Below are 19,525 nucleotides of genomic sequence, written 5' to 3' on the forward strand. Positions count from 1 at the left end.
ATATTTCCCTTCTCTTTCTCTGTCCTCTCTCCCCCCTCCTCCCAGCGAGCCTGTTATTTTCATTATTGTTTTTTTTAGCTCTGTGAAGTCGCACCGATTAATGAGCGATTTTATACCCTCCGCATCTCCAGTGAAACCGAGCGCGCGCGGCGTTGTGCTTTCTCGCCCCTCTCGTTCAGCCGTGTCATCGTTTTTCACTACAAACAGCCGTAATGAGTCTGCCCGGGACATAAAAAGGCAGCGTAAGCTTTATTCACCCGGTTATCGAAAGTGAATGGCATGGTTCAAACAGCCGTGGGCACCAGGGATTATAAATAAACAAGTCTCACGCATCTTTTTAGAGCATTTGCTCTGGGCGTGAGCGTACTTATAGAACTAATATCCCTTTACTTGCTTCAGGTATTTCATATAAAGATGACAGGCCTCGAGGGGCAGCGCGGGGCTGCAGAGAGAACATTTTTATTGCAGCAGGAGCAGGATGGTGTGTGGGGGTACCCCGGGAGACCGGTTTAGTCGGGGCACAGAAGAGACGAGGAGCTGAAACACTACTAGACAGCACATTGTCGTTTTTCACATTTAGAATTTCAAGCAGGGCACAGAGTGATGTGCCCCAGATCACACGACTGGTTGGTCTAGTGCCGGAGCTGGGATTGCTACGCAGGGCGCCAGATTGAAACTGAGGTCCGGGCAGTAGTTTTGCCAGAGAACACATGTTTTCCCTGGGAAGGAGATTCTCAGTGACACATTGTTAAATCCCTTATCACATCACCAATCTTCACGTTTCCCTCTTTTAATATGTTCCTCAGAACGTGTTCCCTTTTTGTGGCGAGGGCTCATTGCGTGCTTCAGGGCGCCTCGTCGCGTTACCCCAATCCAGCAATCCTGTAATGTCTGGCATTGTTCAGGAATCTTAAACTCGAAGCTGCCACCAGGAAGCCATTTAACCCTCACTTCTTATGTGTGTCTCGCAGGCGCGCAACACCCATTGGACTCAAAGGGCTTCAGCCCCCCCCGTCGTGTGTGGCAGCCCGGGAGGAGACAGATTCCCGGCGCACACAAGGCCGCACCCGAGCACTTCACAGGTCTTTAAAAGACCATTTGGATGTTAATGAGGCCTCGCTGTTGTTTCACCCCTTCTAAGAGCCCCTGCAGCTCCATTCTGACTATTGCTTAAGGATTCAGCCCCCCCCCGAAATTTTTTCTTAGCCCCCCCCCAAAATTTGGCTCTAGTTGCGCCTCTGGTGTCTCGTGTATATGTTTACTAAGAAGTCTTGTATAGCGCTGAGTTCAGGTATGCAGTCATTTTAGAGCGCTAAATTCGGCCACACATGCGCTAAGCAGTCCTCCCAATTTGGCTCTAGTTGCGCCTCTGGTGTCTCGTGTATATGTTTACTAATAAGTCTTGTATAGCGCTGAGTTCAGGTATGCAGTCATTTTAGAGCGCTAAATTCGGCCACACATGCGCTAAGCAGTCCTCCCACCTGCCAAACAGACTAGTAAACACACAGCCGTGTAACATGGCTACGTTTATTGAACACACATATGCTTGTTAAAGAAAATGGAGTTGATATTATCATTAAGAACTTAATTTACAATGCAACGGTCTCGGCATTGTTAAAGTTAGAGCTATTGGCATTGCTCATGACAATGCCGTTTCTTTAAATGTTTTAAAAACAAAAAACATAAGCAAAAATAATGTCATGAGCAATGCCAATAGCTCTAACTTTACCAATGCCGAGACCATTGCATTGTAAATGCTTGTTTTAGTTTACCTTCCAAAACCAGCTGTCAGACTCACTGTGCTGTATGTGATGAAACGGTTTCTGGCATCCCTGAACAGCAGCAACGTTTTCTGTCAGATATACTTTGTGTTCTCTTTGACCTTCTGTAAACAATACTAACCATATTCCCTGCTAAAGGCTTGTTTTGTTTGCTAATTTATGTCCAAAATTAAAATGTTTTTCCTTCCATCCTGCAAAGATTCTTTTTATGATTGCATGGAGAATTGCAATGGTGGGGAACTAGTTGAAAAGTAGAGTAAAGAATTTCTTATTGTTCAGTTAATGAAATCAGTTACAACAAGTAGTATTTTAAAAAACTGTGCTGATAAAACCATTAAATATCTCATCATTGTCTAAAGGAAATGAAATAACGTATCTTAGAGTAATTAATTAAATTGTTTATTTCTAGGTGTTTTGCTAAAACCACTTGAAAAACGTTCACAGTTCTGCTAGCCAGCTGCTTATTTGTTAGATTAAAACATTCCTTGATCGCTGACTGACATGTTATATATGTTAGATTAGATGAGCAATTGGTTGTTTCCAATGTTAGCAAAAACTGCAGCTCCTGCTGCGGTGGGAACATTTTCATTTGTCCAGTGTCTAGCTCGTGTCAAATAGGCCAAATCTCAGTCTAGCTATAATACAACTAGCAGATAAGATGACAGTCTCCCATGGATGTAAGGGTTTAATAAACTGACCATGTGCTGGAGTGCAAGACCGTTCGTATTGTGGAGTGCAAAGAAGCTAAATCCCACTTGATTCTTAACTTGTATTTTAAAGTGCAACCATAGTTTGGAAGAGTTACATTGATCCAACAGTTGAAGAGTTTTACTTGAGTTCGTCAGCATCTCAAGGTGTGTTATTATTTTTAATTTGTTTGTGAATATAGCTCCTTCACAAGGAAAGATCTTTGCGATCCCAACTGAGCTCTCTTTCAACTTTACCAGAAGTAGACGATCCTGCCAGCGTGATCTATAATCAGATTGATCTGTTTGAATTCAATTTTGATTTGAGTTTTGGCGTTTAAACAAATGGCATTCCTTCAAGTCTAGCTGTTTTATCAGGCTGTCATGAAAGATCTCACAGCCACAGTGTAGCGATGGCACATATTTGGCTTTAATGAGTTCAATATGGTTTTAATGAGGGGCCTGATAGATTATTTGCTAGTTTCAGAAATACTTACATATTATTTCTCTAGCTATTGATTTCCTCTGGCTGTCTCGTGAAGGGACCGTTGTTGTTAAGCCATACTCCTAGATATTTATAAATGACAGCTAGTTTTAGTTGGTGCCTTGTTTACATTCCATTCCGTTTTCCTGTGAAGTTAATTGCCAAAATGCAGGATGTTAGATTTCTCATAGTTTATAGTCTGGTTGTTATTAGAGCAATAAAAAGCTAATTTAGTTCGTGTTGGAGACCATCAACTGTTCGATCGAAGATGACTGTATCATCTGAATACATTAAACGTTCTAGAGGCCTCCCACCTAGTTTTTTAGGGCAAGATCTGTTGTTGAACAGGGTGGTCCCCATATCTTCCACGTACAGGTTAAAAACTATTAGGATAGGACATAGTCCTGTTTGAGGTCTCTCATGGTATAGATCATACTGCTTAGAGAGATGCCGTTGTCCACTTTCGCTCTTACCCACGTTCTTGTGTAGAGTGCTTGGATTGCTCTCAGCCAGGTGTCATTAATTCCTTATCCCTTCAATTCCAACTGTAGTTTGTTCCTATCTATTGTGTCGGATGATATGAGAAAGTCAAAGAAGCACGCAAATAGGTCTGTGGTAGTGGTTGTCATTTGTTTTTGGTTACCATGAGACAGCTGTTCTGTTGTCAAAGGTGCCTTGGTTGTCTCTAAATTCTGTTTGGAACCATGGTATTAGCTGGTGGTGGTCAGTCCAGATTATCAGATCCCTTAGGCGTAGGTTTGCATATTGTTGGACTTCTGTGTCCAATAAAGCAATCATCACGTAATTTGTGTGTGGGAAGGAGAACCTTTTTTGTACAAATGGCACAGAATAGAGAGTATGTAAATGAACTAATAGTAGTAAAAGTTACTTTACCTTATTTTAAGAGTGGCTAGTGATAGTTAAGTTTATGACGTGCTCTAAAGATAGGCACTATTAGTTATAAATAGTTTTCCTGGTTTAGCCAAAATGGATAAGCCTCAGTTGTCCCCAAGTTTTTATATTACTTTTGGGTCCCAGGTGTTTTGTCCACATTGTGACTGCTGGTACAGAATGAATACTTAAAATGGATTATTTTTGTTTAGATTGTTGGAGTTTGCACTGAAGAACTACATGCAGCACAGCAATGGAATGGGCAAGGGATACTGGAACTTCTTCGAACTGTACCTGTGTAAGTATGGCTTGCAGCTTCTTCACTGCATTTTATTGATATCCCTTGGGTTCATAATCACTGAAAGCAAAGATGTCCTGGGGCATAAAAACAAAATATCTGAGTTCTACTTATAGATCATCTCATGTGTTTTTTTTTCTCTAATGGATCTCATGCACTTAGCGAATTCTTTGTCCTGAAAATATTACAGCCATGTGGTGCTTGATGTGCCAATTATGGCCCTGGATGTCGCATGAGGCTGACGAACGTGTATTCACTTTAGATTTCAATTTTTTGTTTCTCAAGATGGGCAGAGGACATTCACCTGTTCAACGGATAATATTTACTGACATCAATAAATGCTGTGTCTGGTGTTCGGTTATTCATCTTAACAGTCATAAGTTCCATGCTCAAGAGAAAGTAAATGAATGGCTCTGGTAGGTTTGCTTGCTGGAATCCAATGGAGAACTGAAAGTGAGTGGCGGCAGGCTTGTTGGTCCCATTTTCTTGACTGGGGCACCCATTGCAGTTCTTCAGTGAAGCCACTGCAGAAAAACATAACAGAAGGTTGAGTGCTCGGAATGAATCGCAGCCTTAGGTCAAAAGCATTTCTCTGGGAAGTTAAGAGTAACAAAAGAAAATGGTTAGGACAAGCTTTAGTCCCCTCTATTGTTTAGTTAATTGTTATGGGAACAGACAATGAACAAGGCTGCAGAATGGGTGACTCCACCTCCGATGCCATATGTGACTTAAACAGCCCCATCGCAATTCCAGTAAATGTGGTAGCTCCTGTTGCAGACAAATTGTAATGAGTGCCTATGGTGTTGGGTGAAGTCTATCCCACACTAATGGATGTTAATAACTCAGGTGAGCAGTTCCTCAACTTTGGGGCTACAACTGCCGCCTACCTAAGAAGTGGATCTTGATGACCGTGCACAAGGGCCCAAGGATGCATTTATTCTCATTTGCAGTAGTTTTCAAGAATATTATTGCTGGAATGCGTGGTAAGCTATCTTCTGTGCCTGCGATTTCCAGCACTGTGCTGAGATTTTTGTTGTCATCGAGTGGCAGACGTACTACTGGTTCAGTCAGCAAATGCTGAAGATCAAGTCTGTTATTGCCTTATAGTGAATTGGAGTACGTCGTTAGCAGATGTTTATCACTCTGGCATTGGGCATTTAAAAAAAAAAAAAACAGGGAGTCCCTACTAGTGGTGAAATCCAGAATGGTGATGAATCACAGAGACCACTCTACAACCTTCTTCTGTCTGAAGGTAAAAGGTAGCCCTTACTCCCTGCAGCTGTGCCAGCTGATATTAGTTCTATGGAAGTGTATCTTGTAACCAGGCATGGTCCTGCTAGTATCCTACCTTTCGCACCTGAATAATGCTAGAGCTAACAGCCTGAGCATGGGGTTCGCTTGTTACAGGAGTGAGACATTTTCCAGAAAGATTTCAGTATCCTCTTCCTCGGGACACCTGCGGCCAGGACACCATCACACTACAAGTTAGGAAGTGTAAGAAAGAAACAAGGCAGTGGGCCTTTTCCATTTACGCACCCTGGATCGCCTGTGCTGCTCCTATTTAGGCAAGAGGCAAAGACTATCTTCTTTAAAGAACACTGCATCACAACATCACAATTCACTAACCAGAGCTCATCTACCTCTCCTATAACTCATTGACTTTATGCTGGTCTTTGACCCTGCACAGTGTTCTGCTGCCTTGTGGCTTTGCATTATAAAAATACTGTATACATACACAAAGATATACACCTTTAAGTTCCAGTTTTGTGCCACATATTCACATTTGCCAGTTACTTGGCTACTAACTGCAATCAGTTTGCCTTTTAGGCAGACAGTGCACCCGAATCCATAGGGGACGGTGTGATGCTGGATTAGACTGGGGTTTTTACCTACATCTTTCTTTCAACTCCTGATTTACAGGATTGTCCAGAAGACAAGAGGGGCCTTTGCTTCTTTTTCTTTGGTGACTAAAGCTTGGCCTGGCCTTGTCTGGTTCTTGGACCTTACGAAAGTGTCCAGAGGAAAGACCTCCTCATCTTGGAAGGAGGGGGGAAATTTCAGCCTTCCTTAATAATGCTCAGCTTGAGCACATGGTTATTTAGCAGTTTACCTTTGTGCTCCTAGATCTATTTTCTGAGACATTTTATGTTGTAATGGACTAATTGTGACGGGGGTCACCATAAGGGATTTTTTCTCCCGTTCCCTACTTTCTCCTGCCTCCCCCTGGTCTGTCCCATTACTTATACATGCAATATCCTTTTTTTTTTTCTTCTTCTTTTTTTTTTTTTTCAACCAATTTTATTGGTTATACATTTATCCATACAGCACTTAAAATGCATATCTTCACAACTATTCAGTTTACAGTGCTCAGCCTAGTATTTCCTTTTTATGTCCCATATTGTTGGAAGATCTACTAGTTGGACTATTCTACATTTCCGTATACAGCAGTCCTAGGTATAATCTTAGCATTCAGCTTGCCTGGACGTTGTCAAAAATTCAAATTCCCAGGTATCTCATTAATTACTATGAACCGTAAAAACCCCTCTTTCCCTCCTCCCTTAGGTGTGTCATGGAGGACCAGATTCAATATAACAGAAATAGGTTTAGTTCCTTCCTCCTCGTTCCCAGCATCTATCCTCCAAAAACCATTTTATCTCTTGAAACCATTTGATTAAATCAGATTTGCAATGAGATTCATGTCACCCCGCCACATCGTCGCAGTACCCCCCCCCTATATTCTCTCTGGAGGTACTTTTAATCAGCTATTACCTTCTGGAGCTTTTGCCTGGTGTCCAGTTCCATTTTTCAGTTCCTCAACTCGGGCCGACCAGGCTCTGGCTGACTCCAGTAAACCCTTCCCTCTCTTAGCATTTCTAGTTCTAATTGCCTCTTCATAATCCGACCAGCTTATTAACTCCCTTTTCTAGCTTTCCGGACCCGGTCCCCTTTGTCCCTTCTAGTTCTGGGCTATTTCTCTTTTAGCCAGGAGCAGTGCCAGGTTTTGGAAACCACTTGTGACTTTAGTCTTGGGGGGTGTGTGGGAACCAATGGAGGAGGCAGTGTTGTGGTGTGCAGTGGACCTCCTTGTTTAATACCTCGGACAACGTGTCCTTGATCGTTTTCCAGAACCCTCCCAGCTGTGGGTAACTTCAATAAATGCAGAGAAACTCTACTCATCCCTCCAAACAACAAGTGGGTACGCAGCGTCTGTTTTCGCAAAGTATCTATCCTATTCGGGGCAAGATATGCCCTATGTAGCACATAAAAGTTAATGAGCTTAAAGTGTGGGTTCCTGGAGACCTTGGGGAAGCGCCTCACCAGGTCTTCCCATGACCTGGGGGAAGCGCCTCACCAGGTCTTCCCATTTTTTCTCCTCTATGGAAATCCTCCTCCCATTTCGCTTTTACTTTTTCAAGGGAGCCCCACCCTGGCTTCGGAGTCGGCGGTACCAGCATGTGATAGCTTTGTATGTCCCAGAGGATAACACTATGTGTTGGCACTCAGTTGATACCGGAGGTTCCCTCAACCCCAACTTCCAGTGTTTCTGGATTGCCGCTGTTAGTGCTGTGTGCAAGAGGAAAGGACCCCTTGGGAATTCATATCTGTCTCGGAAGTCTTCAAATGGTATCAATGTTTCGTCCTCGCACAAGGCCCCTATTGTGTATACTCCTGCCTCCACCCAATCTCCTAGCCCGTGCCAATCCCATCCATGTGGGAGTTCTCTGAACCATTCTAGCGGGATGTCTGGGGCGTAAGGCCTCTTAGTTTTCAATTTTTGCAGGGAATGACCCCAGCATCTACACAGTACCTGGAACTCTGGGTTAGTGTTTGTTCTTGAGATCGTTAGTCTCAAAATTGCCCTGAACAACTGTCGGATGTCCGAGACATTGCGGTCCATTTGCTCTGTTTCTGCCTTCCTGCCCGCCGCCCACTGCGTGAGCCATTGGACCTGGGCTGCAAGATAGTAATTTCGATGTCTTGGAGTGCAAGTACCCCCTCTGCTACAGGCCTTTGCAGTGTGTTGAGCGCTACTCTGCGTCTACCAGTTCCCCACACAAATCCTGAGGTCTCGAAAGACACTTGCCGGGATCCATATCGGGAGGGTGCCAAAAAAGTACAGCAGCCGTGGTAGCAGTACCATTTTTAGAAGGGCTAGTCTGCCCATCACCGAAAAGGGCAGGGAGGCCCAGAAGTTCATGTTAGTTTTCAGTCCCCTAATGGCCTTCCCTACATTGCCCTCCAGGGTATCCAAGGTGTCCTGATAGAATGTTGTCCCTAGGTATGATAGGCTTCTAGACTCCCATATTATAACTTGCTCTATATTTGGTCTGTCTCTGCCCATAGTGGTGGAGAACAGGCATGACATTCTCCAGTTAACCTGGAGTCCCGAGACATTTCCCAGGGGGTCGTCCACATAAAATGCTATATAGTGCTGTTGACCATATATCTCAAGTCCCTTGTATAGTTTTCCAGATGTCGCAGGCTAATGGCTCTATGGCCAAGGCAAGTAGTAAGAAGGGGCAACCTTGTCTGGTACTCCTAGTCACACTATAGCTGTCTGAAATCGCTCTGCCAGTTTTCACCCTGGCCAATGGCCCTGCATATAGTAATTTTGTCCATGTTATAAATCCCTGACCCAGATCAAACGTTTCCAATATTCGGTATAGATGATATTTATTTATTATTTTATGGAGTTTTTTATATAGTGCGAACTTGACCCGAAGGTATCGGGTATCAGAGCGCTTTACACATGCACCAGTTGCATTACATGAGGACACATTCATTTTTGTGAGGCACGGGCAGATTAAGTGATTTGCCCAGAATCACAAGATGTTGCACGTCCTTGCCGAGACTCGAACCCGGTTCCCCAGATTAGAGGTCGACCTCCCTATCAGTTAGGCCAACTCCTCTCTAGATAGAGCCATTCTAGGCTTCTTTATCGTATGTGTGTGCTTCAAGTATTCTGAATAATCTCCAGACATTGTTAGCGGGGTTATGTCCCAGGATAAACCCTGCCTGGTCTCTCTGTATCAGTTTACCTCATGTGGGGGGGAAGTGCATGGCTAGTATCTCGCTTACAACCTTGTAGTCCAGGTTAAGCATAGACAGTGGTTTAGAAGCTGTTTTATCTTCAGGGAACTTACCTGGCTTTAAAAGCGGCACCACCAAAGCCTCTTTTGATATTGCGGGTAGTCTGCCTGGTTCTCTAGCCCCTTTATAGAGGCTCACTAACTTGGGGCCTAATTCTTTGATGTACGTCGAATAAAATTCTATTGGCAGGCCATCCATTCCAGGTATCTTGTTTCTGGCCATTGTTTTAACTGCTGCCCTGACCTCTTCAAGCTCAATATCCCCTCCCAGTGCCCCTGCCTCTTCAGTTGTTACTGTTGGAAGTGTTATTGGATGCAAAAATGTATCTGTCAGTCCCTGCACATGTTGTTTTACTCTGGTATAAATCTGCATAATAAGCCTTAAATTTGCTATTTATGCCCAGTTGAGTGCAAATAGCAGGTGCCTCCCCTTCCCCAAGTTCAAGAATTACCGAGCCTCGTTTTGCCGGGTTAGTTGGACACGCCAGGAGTGTCCCTGCACGATCTCTCTCTTCGTGTGCTCCTATCATATAATTTCTATAATCAAAACACCTCAGCCTTTCCACATGCTCCGCTACCCTTTCTTTAGCTTCGATCAGCTGGTCCTGCACTTAATTATGTTCAGGCCTGAGTTGCTCTGTATCCCGTAGCAGCTGCTCCACAGCCAGGGTCTCCTGCAAGAGGGTCCCTCTTATTCCCGCTACCTCAGATATACATCTACCTCAGATAACTGCCTTAAAGGCGTCCCACACAATTAGGGGGTCTGTGTGTCTTCCATCGTTCTCATCAAAGTATTGGGTAATGGCACTTTTAAACATTGCGTGGAAGACTGGGTCCTCCAGGGCTTCGGGTTTTAGCAGCCAGGTAGGAATACTTGCCCGAAGTGTATCTCATCTCGTTCCCAGTAACAAAGGATTTTGATCGGAGATAGTCCTGGCTAGTTATTCAGTGGCCCCCCCCTAGATCATGTATGTCTGATGTGCGGAGTATCGTATACAGCCTTACATGCAAGTCATGCAAGTGGAAAAAGAAGGAATAGTCTCTCTCCTCTAGGTGATGAGCTCTCCAAGAGTCTATAATGCCCCTTTGGGTTTGCTATTCCTTCAGGGCCTTCGCCGACCTGACTGTTGAGACATCTCGTAGTGTCCCCCCCCCCCCCCTCCTCCATCAATGCTGAACCCATCAGGTGTGGCGCCAGCGTTTTGGAGAGGTTGGATAAGAATGATACGTGGTCGGAATTGGGGCCATATATTCTCCCTATTGTGATCTCTCTGCCGTCAAAAGTCCCATGCACCACCACATTTCTACCCTCTGGGTCTAGTATTTGCCCCCTGCACTTAAATGGGACCCCCCCCCCCCGTTTAATCCATACCAGTACCACTCTGGCAAATGCCGAATAATCTATATTTGGCCAGTCCCCTCCATCTAAGCTGCAGAGCTGCTCCTTCCTTAGCTCGAATATGTGTCTCCTGTAATAGGGCAATCTGCACTCCTCTTCTGGTCAAGAAGGCGTATATATTATGTCGTTTGGCCGTGGAGTTCATCCCTCTCACATTCCATGTGAGTTGTTTACAGTCTACAAAGGGTGCCATTTGTTGTTTTGAACAAGTCCCCGCTTCCCACCACGGGTGGTTATTACTCTACCTATTCTATTTCTCTTGGATAATGACCTGTCTAGCGCGAGCCCCCATGAATACCCTTCAATTCCCATGAACCCTGATCCCCAACAGAAACATGAACCCCAGGACAGGTGTAGGAACAAACACCATCCAAACTGGACACCAACAGGTGTCCGAACTCGTGTGCACCTGCATAACACTAGGTAGGGTGGGCTAGTGTCAGTCTCCAAGCTCGCCCCGGGGATTGCTGTCTCCACTAGGGGTGCGCTCTATAAACACGCAACCCTACGAAATCTCCTGTAGGCCAATATGCTCCGTGCACCTCCGTTACTCTCATTTTATTTAGCCCTACTGGGGGTTTTGTCTGAAGCTCTCAACTTCGCCTTTTCCCCAAGGCTTTGTTGATTCCGCTTTTTCTGTCAGTGTTCCCATTTATTTTGCCACTTATTCACTAACCTGCACCATCTAGTTGGTCAATTTAGGGTGCTTTTCTAAGTCCTCGTGTGAACTCCACATGTGAATAATACTAGCTGCTTAGGGCCATATATGCCAAATTCAATCACCTGTAACATGAGTTTGGAGGAGTCCTTTACAGTTCGCTGCACCCTTACTGTCTGCTGTTACTGACTTACAGCGGACAGTTTAGAGTGTCTGCTTCAGCGTTGGAGACCCGCTGTACTTTCACTGGGTTCCACCGCCGCACGGTTGTCTCGGCGGTACTATGCATCCCCCTCCGGATCAGGACTACGTTACCGAGGCTGTCCTTCACCTCCGTGGCTGAAGGTCCCGATGAAGGGCGGGCCCGCCTTGGTCACTTCATACTGCTCTAGTCGTTCAAGGCAGGCCCGGGTTGACTTACTGCATTATTGCTTCCAGCGTCTTCTGGGTAGTTATGCCGCCATCTTGTGTGCTCAGGGCTCCCGTTCCCAAGGATCGCTCTCCTCAGTTCGCGGCAGATCGCCGCCGCCCGCAAGCCCTCCGGGTCGCCTGCTTCCTTTCTGGGCAACGTGTCTCTGCTGACCTCTGCGTGTTTTTCTACGCTCTGGGCTGTTTCAGGGTCGTCTCCAGGCGTGTACCTCGTCGTCTCCAGGTATGTTAATGTTCCCGGTCCCCGATGACTTCGGTACGGGGGCCGGGATATTCAGGATAATATATAATGGGGGGGGTTACCGGGCGGGAGCTCCGCGACCCACGTCTTACACCATTGACCTTAACCACCCCCCCACATGCAATATCCTGTTACGAATCTTTGGTGAGGACCTTATTGAATAGAATGAAAATGTAGTTTACATGTATCACCATTAAGAGGCATGATTAGATGTTTCTCAAACAACGTACCACACCCATCATGACTTGCCTTGATGTTTCTATTGGGGTTGGAGGGAGAGGGTTGACAGATGCCAAAAAAGGTTGAAATTAAAGAGGTTGCAGAGGTGTTGGCTGCTAGTAGTATACAAATGCTTTGAGCCTGTCCAGGAAAAAAACTTTATAGGGAAGTAATTTCTTCAAGTTAGTTGATTGGTGTATTATAATAAATGTTCCCCTATTTTATTGACAGTTGCTTAGAGTGTAGTGGCATGACCAGGTTAGAAACATTCGCTGCAGAAAAATTCTTTATTTTAGTATTTGACGTCTGTGCATTTTCTTTTTTCACTATGTGAAGTTTCCAAATGTAAATCTGATTTATATATCTCTACATTCCTCAGTCTTAGCTTTTATTGCACTTGAATATTACAACAGCTCTGATAAGGTGAAATAGGATTTCTTGCACAATCTAAAAAAAGATTATATTGTATGTTTCGGATTTTTTTAAGGCCATGATTGTGAGTGTAAACTATTTGGTTTCTTTCTCCAGAGCTGGAGGACCATGGTTGATAACTGATATGAGAAGAGGAGAAACCATATTTGAAATTGATCCACATCTGCAAGTATGTGTGTAGCAGAGGCATATAAAATATTTTATAAACTGATTTGCAAATGTAATCTCCTGTGTGGCCCATCTGCACTTCCATAATTGGTTTCTAGGATCTTACCATCAATAGCTATCGAACAGGAATATTTTAAGTTTATTTAAAAAAATTACAAGTAGGTATTTGTATTTCTTAAGATTAAATGCAATGCTTAAAATGGGTCTCTGCAATTATGCACAAGCTGTGGTTACAGTACAAAATCAGCAAGGATGGACATCAGAAGTCACAGACTACTCCAAAAATGGGCTTATATATTTTTAAAAGAGTATGCCAGTATCTCCATTCAATCACTAACGACAAGCTTTCAGCACCAAGATTTAGAAAGACTAGATTATTTACTTACAAGTTCTTGTGAAGTCACCAGTTAATACATCAGAGTGCTTTGAGAAAGAGCATGCTTTCAAAGGGGATATAAGATAGGTAATCTAATCAAAGTTTGAAGTAGGTCATATTAAGTCGCAGAAACAGTGATGATGTTGCTTATATGTGTCACCATTGATGACTGGGTTTTCATTGTCTTCCTGCTTAGAAAGGCCTTAAAGTAGGATCCCAATAGACGTCTCTTGATCTTAGGTATTTGGCTGGATGGGATCTGTAAGCTATGAGAAGAAGTAACCCATCTGGAAGCTAGTTAAGGAATCATGCTTGAGCATGATGGAACTAGATTGCATGCTGAGAGCAAGAGATTCGATTTCTGACTGTTTCTAATCTTTAAAGACACTTTTTTTTGTTTTTTCTTTTTCTCTTTCTCAGATTTGGGTGTGTAGGGTAGAGCGTTCCAGAGTGTGGATCTTTCTATTTTGAGAAACTTCCATTAAATCCTTTCATATATTAGTTGGATAGGTGTCTAATTGGTTAGCATCAGATTGCAAGTGTATAGTTGGCAGTTAAGGTTGGAAGTTCTTTATGGATAACCTACAGTCATGGAGAGATTTGTGGATGAAGCAGTGTCTCATGTTATGACCTCTTTTTGATTGGGAGCCCATAAAGGGATCTGAGCACATCCGCACACCTCAGCAAGTACCAGGCCAGCCATTTCTGTGAATAGTAGAGGGGAGTAGGAATCAGATGGCAGAAATCACTTGTGGTGCCCAAGTTCTCATGAAGAATGAAGATGAGATGGGGTGCTGAGGGCATCTAATCATGACTTCTGAGTTTTCTTTCTTCCTTTAGTGGGCTTCTCTAAAAGAGTCGGCTTCTTGGTGGCATTTCTTACTCCCTTCTTCAATTTTATTGTAGATGTGTGTGTCCTCAGCATGCACATGATGTCAGACAGCAGTTGCCAAGAGAGAAAGGAAAAGTTCATCTAGCAACACTTGTGAAATGGGCCAGAAATTCCAGGGAAGCTGGAGTCATTTTCTTATGTAAGCCTCTCCCTCTCAAGGAAGCTTTACTCCATCTCAATTGATGTAAATATATGTCCATCCTGTGGTGGCCCACGGACTTGTATAATTTTAAAGAAGATTTCAAAAGTGTCATAGTCCGAACAGAACATCTAGAAGAAGCTTAATGTGGCGCTAATGGTAATAGGAAAAATGTGAGTGAGTGTAGCAGATGAATCTCTTAATATATCACCCCAGGTGATTTAACCTTTCGATCTGTGTTGCATGGTAATTTCTGGATCTTTGTTCATGCAGTTGACCGATTTATCCATCCCATATAAACAAATAAAAAATGACAGTTGGTGTAGCTTTCACTGATAATTTGTCAATCCGATATTTCTCTATACAACACGGTTTAAAAATTCAAGAATTTAAAATGCTTAATTTGATTTTACTTGTAATTTTTGCCTTTTTTATACCAACCATATATTTTTAGGGCTCAACCAGACAGGGCATGTGCTGTCTCTTCGAGATATGTTGTTTGCAGTTAGTTGGTTAAATTTGTTAGATGCAATGTGGCTCTCGTATCTTCATTGCAGTTTGCCATGGCATGCATGTGCCATACTTCTTCTTGTGTTTGGCCTTCCCCTAGAGCATAAAGAACTTAACTTGAGTCCATCCACTGCTCAGGGTTTTTAGAGCAACTTTTTTAATTGTGTTTTCCACTCCATAGGAATGCTTGTGTTTTCACTCACTCCTTTCCCCATTCATTTTGCTTCTTTTCCGTCTCAGCCCTCCATGTCTGTGTTTTATTTACCTCCACCCCCCTTTAATTGTGTTTAAGCACTCCATAATAGTGCTCGCTACATCTGTTCCTATTTCTTATGCAATACCAAACAAGCAAATGTCACTGACTCGGTATTCCGTGTTGCTTCCTCCAACCTCTGCACCCTCCTTCTCAGTAGATATTGTTGCTGCCCCTTCGCGTTTGGAAGCGGGACAAACTGCACTGTTTTGCAGGAAGAACATGAGTTACAGCAAGATATTGCAGAGCAGTATATTAAGCCCTATTCTGAAAACGTTTTTAAGGGAGACTGGTTATGAAAACTAGGGTCCTACAGCCCATGCTGTCTACGGGCAAATTTCAAACCGTTCGCTGGTGTGGCTAAAAGTCAATTAAAAAGAAGGAAGCAGCATAAATCGGCAATTACAGCCCATGGCATTAGGGGCATGCAAATGAACCGTGGAACAGCTTTCTCGACATTGCAGCTACGGACTAGTAAGAAATAAACTGATATGTATTGAAACAGAATTTGTCAAAGTCCAAATTTTATGCAAAGACATTAAAATACAGAAAATAAATGTTTTATTTACAAAATATCCACATTTTAAACCGCTGCCAACCATTTGAAACTGGACAGTTGGGTTTCCCTTCGTGTACCAGTAATGGAATAAATGTGCCCTGGGCCAGAAAAGTCTTTTTTGACTTTTCAAAACAAATTGACTACACAGCTATTGATGATAGAGAGGAACGTGCAGTTCATCGCCATAATGCTCCCACTTCCTCATGGCACCTCTGCCCCTTCCTCTTTATTGCACTACTGCTGCTCCTCCATGTCACTGTTTCTCCCCTTTCTAACTCGTGCTACTGTTCCCCTTCTTCATCGCATCGCGTCACACCCCACCCTACTCCACCCCACTTCAGTCTGCCCCAATCGACCCCAATCTATGGGCTGACCACATTTTGAGAAGTAAAAACTGGGACAGGCGACATAAAGTCCAGACTAAAGCCTTTAGTCTTACCACTATATTTGGCCTATCCTGTTTTTTGCGTAGCTTTGTGTGTATGTATATGTGTGTGTTTGTGTGCTAATATATATGTGTGTGTATATACACACATTAGCTTTAGCTGTGTACATACATTAACCCCCGCCCCCCAACGGCATCGATCCAAAATAAAAAAGTGGGGGACTAACCAAGTTGGGTAGTATGCAAATTACATCACAGCGCATAACGTCAAGGACTTCACACGTTTTTAGCAGGTCTATCGTGAGTACTTTTAAGTACATTATCAGGGGTGGGGAATTCCTATCTCCCGGCGCCCGAGACATTTAGATTCCTTACAAGGGCAAGAGGTTTTAATTTCTACCTTGTCCAAAGGACAAGTAGACAGTCTTACAGTAATCCGATACACAGCTGCAACCTGTTCAACCCTTTTGGTCACAGCCAGTTAATAAGGAGCTCTGAGCACTTTATTAGCAGTGAAAGGGTCAATGCAAAAGCTGGGGCCTGCACTATAATTTCCCCAGAGCAGAACAACAACATGATGGAGCGGAGCTCAAAGTTACAGCTCCATATAAAACATCCACAGCACTGTCAGGTAAGAGTCTTTTTGCTTTCTCCTCGAGGCTCTAGTGTGGCTTCCAGGCCCTCCTCTGGTTCGTTCAGATTCTTTTAGCACGAGACGAACATGGAGCTTCTGCAGCTCCAGAACACTCAAATCACTGGAATGTAAGAGGCTGCCTCTAGGGCCTCTTGGCTCCTGCTCTGACTTTAACCTTGTGACACCCTGCCTTTTATTCTGTGCTTCACACTTGAGCCTCAAATCGGCCCCAAGATCCCTCCTCACCCTTGCCTCCGGGGGCCTACAGTAAAGCCCATGCTTTCCCTTCTCATGCTGCCCCTGCACAACCCTCCTTTGCACTTTGCTTTCCCTGTGCACCTTATGTTTCACCCGGTGCCTGTATGTGCCCCACCCCCCTCCGCTGCCCATCCCCCCCCACCCGACTGCCCTGACCCACTCCTCTTGGCCTCTCATATCTTACCTCATCCAGGGCTTAGATTAAAGCTCAGTAGTTTCCCCATGGGGAATTCATGCAATCCTCAGGTACACCCTCATTTCTCTCCTTGCACTGGGCCTCTCATCTCACTTTGTGCATGCACCAGGGGCATCTGAACATGCCGTTGTAGCGGCTACAGCAGCTGTGGAGTTCTTAATGGGCCTCTTCTTTCTGCATGTCCAGACAAAAGGTTATAATTGACATGAAAGGGTGGATGGATATATACACAGATAAATGAGTGAAAGGGTGGATGTAAGGATGGATGAGTGCAAGGGGAATTAATGGATGGATGGGGTGAAAGTGGATGGATGAGTGAAAGGGTGGATGTAAGGATGGATGAGTGAAAGGGTGAATGAATAGATGGGGTGAAAGTGGATGGATGAGTGAAAGGATGGATGGTTGAATGAAAGGGTGGATTGATGAATAAGAGAGAGTGGATGAATAGCTGATGGAGTGGGTGGATGGATGGCTGGGTGGAAGAATGGATAGATGGGTGGAAGAATGGATAGATTGATGGGTGGAAGGATGGATAGATTGATGGGTGGATAGTTGAGTGAAACGGTGGAAGGAGGGATGAGTGAAAGGGTGGATGGATATGAATGAAAAGGAGGATGGATGGGGTGAAAGACGGAAGAGCAAAAGGATGGAGCGATGAGTGAAAGAGTGGATGGATATGAGTGAAAGGGTGGATGGAGGGGGTGAAAGTGGATGGATGAGCGAAAGGACGGATGGATCGATGAGTGGAAGGAAGGGAGGAGGGATAGATGAGTTTGAATGATAGATTTGGAGCTGGAAGGATAGGTTTGGCCAGGGGTGTTGTGAACCACTCGCTTTAGCAGCTACAGTGGGGTTGAAGCTCTTGATGAGCCTCTGCTCTCTGCAGCTCGGCAGACAAAGGCCCATAATTAACGTGTAAGGGTGAGTGAGTGAAAGGATGGATGTGTGAGTGAAAGGGTGGATAGATGAGTAAGTGTATGAATGTAAGTGTGGCTTACTAGATGGATGGACGAATGAGTGAAAGGATGGATGAGTGACGGGGATGGTGGATGGACGATGGATATGTTGATGAAGGAAAGGGTGAAAAGATAAGATGGGTTGCAGGGTGGCTGGATCAGTAAGAGGAAGGATAGATGACTCAAAGGGTAAATTGATGGATGAGCGGAAGAATGGGTGAGCGAAAGGATGAACAGATGGCTGAGATGAATGGATGGATATGTTTGGGGATGGATCGGTAGATTTGGATATGGATGGGCGGATGGATGGATTGACAAACAGAATGGTGAAAGGCTGATGAAAGAATGAATGGCAGCCAATGTAAAGGGGAAGTGTTAGATATTAGTGGGTGAATGAAAGGAAAAGGATGAATGGGTAGATCTGCAGAAAAGAGGCAAAATAAGAAAGTCACTAGTATTCAAATCCTTCTATACTATGAGCCTGATATAACCAGAGAGGCTATTATCCGAGTTCTTCTATAATGAGTGCTGCCATTATTTGACGGTGCACTACATGGCACCAAAGGGACAAGTGGATTTTGCACAGGACAAGTAGATTTATGAAGCTACCTGTCCCACGGACAAGTAGATATTTTATTAAATTCCACACCCCTGCATTATGAGATTGAACAAATTTGATATTGTGTCAAGGTTGTGCCAAAAAAGTTGTGAGCCTGTGTTTCGCCTCGGTTGTATTTGCAACTAAGTATGAGGCTCCAGACCGCACCCAGCCAGGATCATATTGGGACAAAAGGAGGCCTGATGTCCCCTTAACTTCGGCCTTTATCTTTGGGCCAGCGGGAGGGGAAAATAAAAAAGCCCCCTCCGTGCCTGCAGATTGCTGTTGGGAATGGAAGGCAGACTGTGTGCTGGTGCTGCTGAACGTTGTCAAGTTCAGCCTGCTTTAGTGGAGACCAGCTTCTTGGCAGAGTAGACTGCATCTACCATGTGAAAATAGTGGCTACATACAGTCTATCCATGGTTACCCCCAGACATGTACCCTGTATATATGTAATAAGCTGTGGCAGGACCTCCCCACCGTGCGCTCCTGCTGTTCTTCCCACTCTTGTCTCTTCTGCTGCAAACCTTCTTGTGTGCTGTCTTACTGTACGGATACCTTTCTTTAATTGTTTCAGACTACAGAGGACCCTGTGAAAGGAGAGCATACTTTTCAGGTCTGCTTTTCAGAATGTCCTGACCATTGTCCCAAAAACCAGGACATATTTAAAACTAAGAAAAATGTCAGGGCACAGGAATGGTCCTCTGAGAAAGGACTGTCTGGGGAAATCTGGAATGTCTGTTCACCCTAACAATCTACCCCACTCCAATCTCCCCTACGTCACCCCACTTCAGTCTGTCCCAATCTACCCCACCCAACCTACCCCACTCCAGTATAGCTCAACCTACCCCACACTAACTACCTCAATATTCTCTTCTTAATCTATCCCACTACGATCTACTCCACCACATTCTACACCACCCAGCCTACACCAATCTACCCCACCCAATGTAATCCACTCCAGTAGATCCCCCTTCTACCCTCTCCACCCCA

At 44.3% G+C, this 19,525-nt stretch overlaps 1 protein-coding gene across 4 annotated transcripts in view; it reads left to right on the forward strand.

Annotated features, from left to right (window-relative positions):
* The window catches only part of SUFU (SUFU negative regulator of hedgehog signaling), a 378,216-nt gene that overhangs the window by 99,267 nt on the left and 259,424 nt on the right, over positions 1-19,525 (forward strand). For all 4 annotated transcript variants that reach the window (XM_085606533.1, XM_085606538.1, XM_085606535.1 and 1 more), the window contains exons 5-6: positions 4,055-4,140; positions 12,705-12,777. In XM_085606533.1, coding sequence (XP_085462659.1) covers positions 4,055-4,140; positions 12,705-12,777 — 159 coding nt within the window. The remainder of the gene's footprint in view (positions 1-4,054; positions 4,141-12,704; positions 12,778-19,525) is intronic.

The sequence above is a fragment of the Triturus cristatus genome, chromosome 1_2 (assembly GCF_964204655.1).
Source record: "Triturus cristatus chromosome 1_2, aTriCri1.1, whole genome shotgun sequence".
Classification (NCBI taxonomy): domain Eukaryota; kingdom Metazoa; phylum Chordata; class Amphibia; order Caudata; family Salamandridae; genus Triturus; species Triturus cristatus.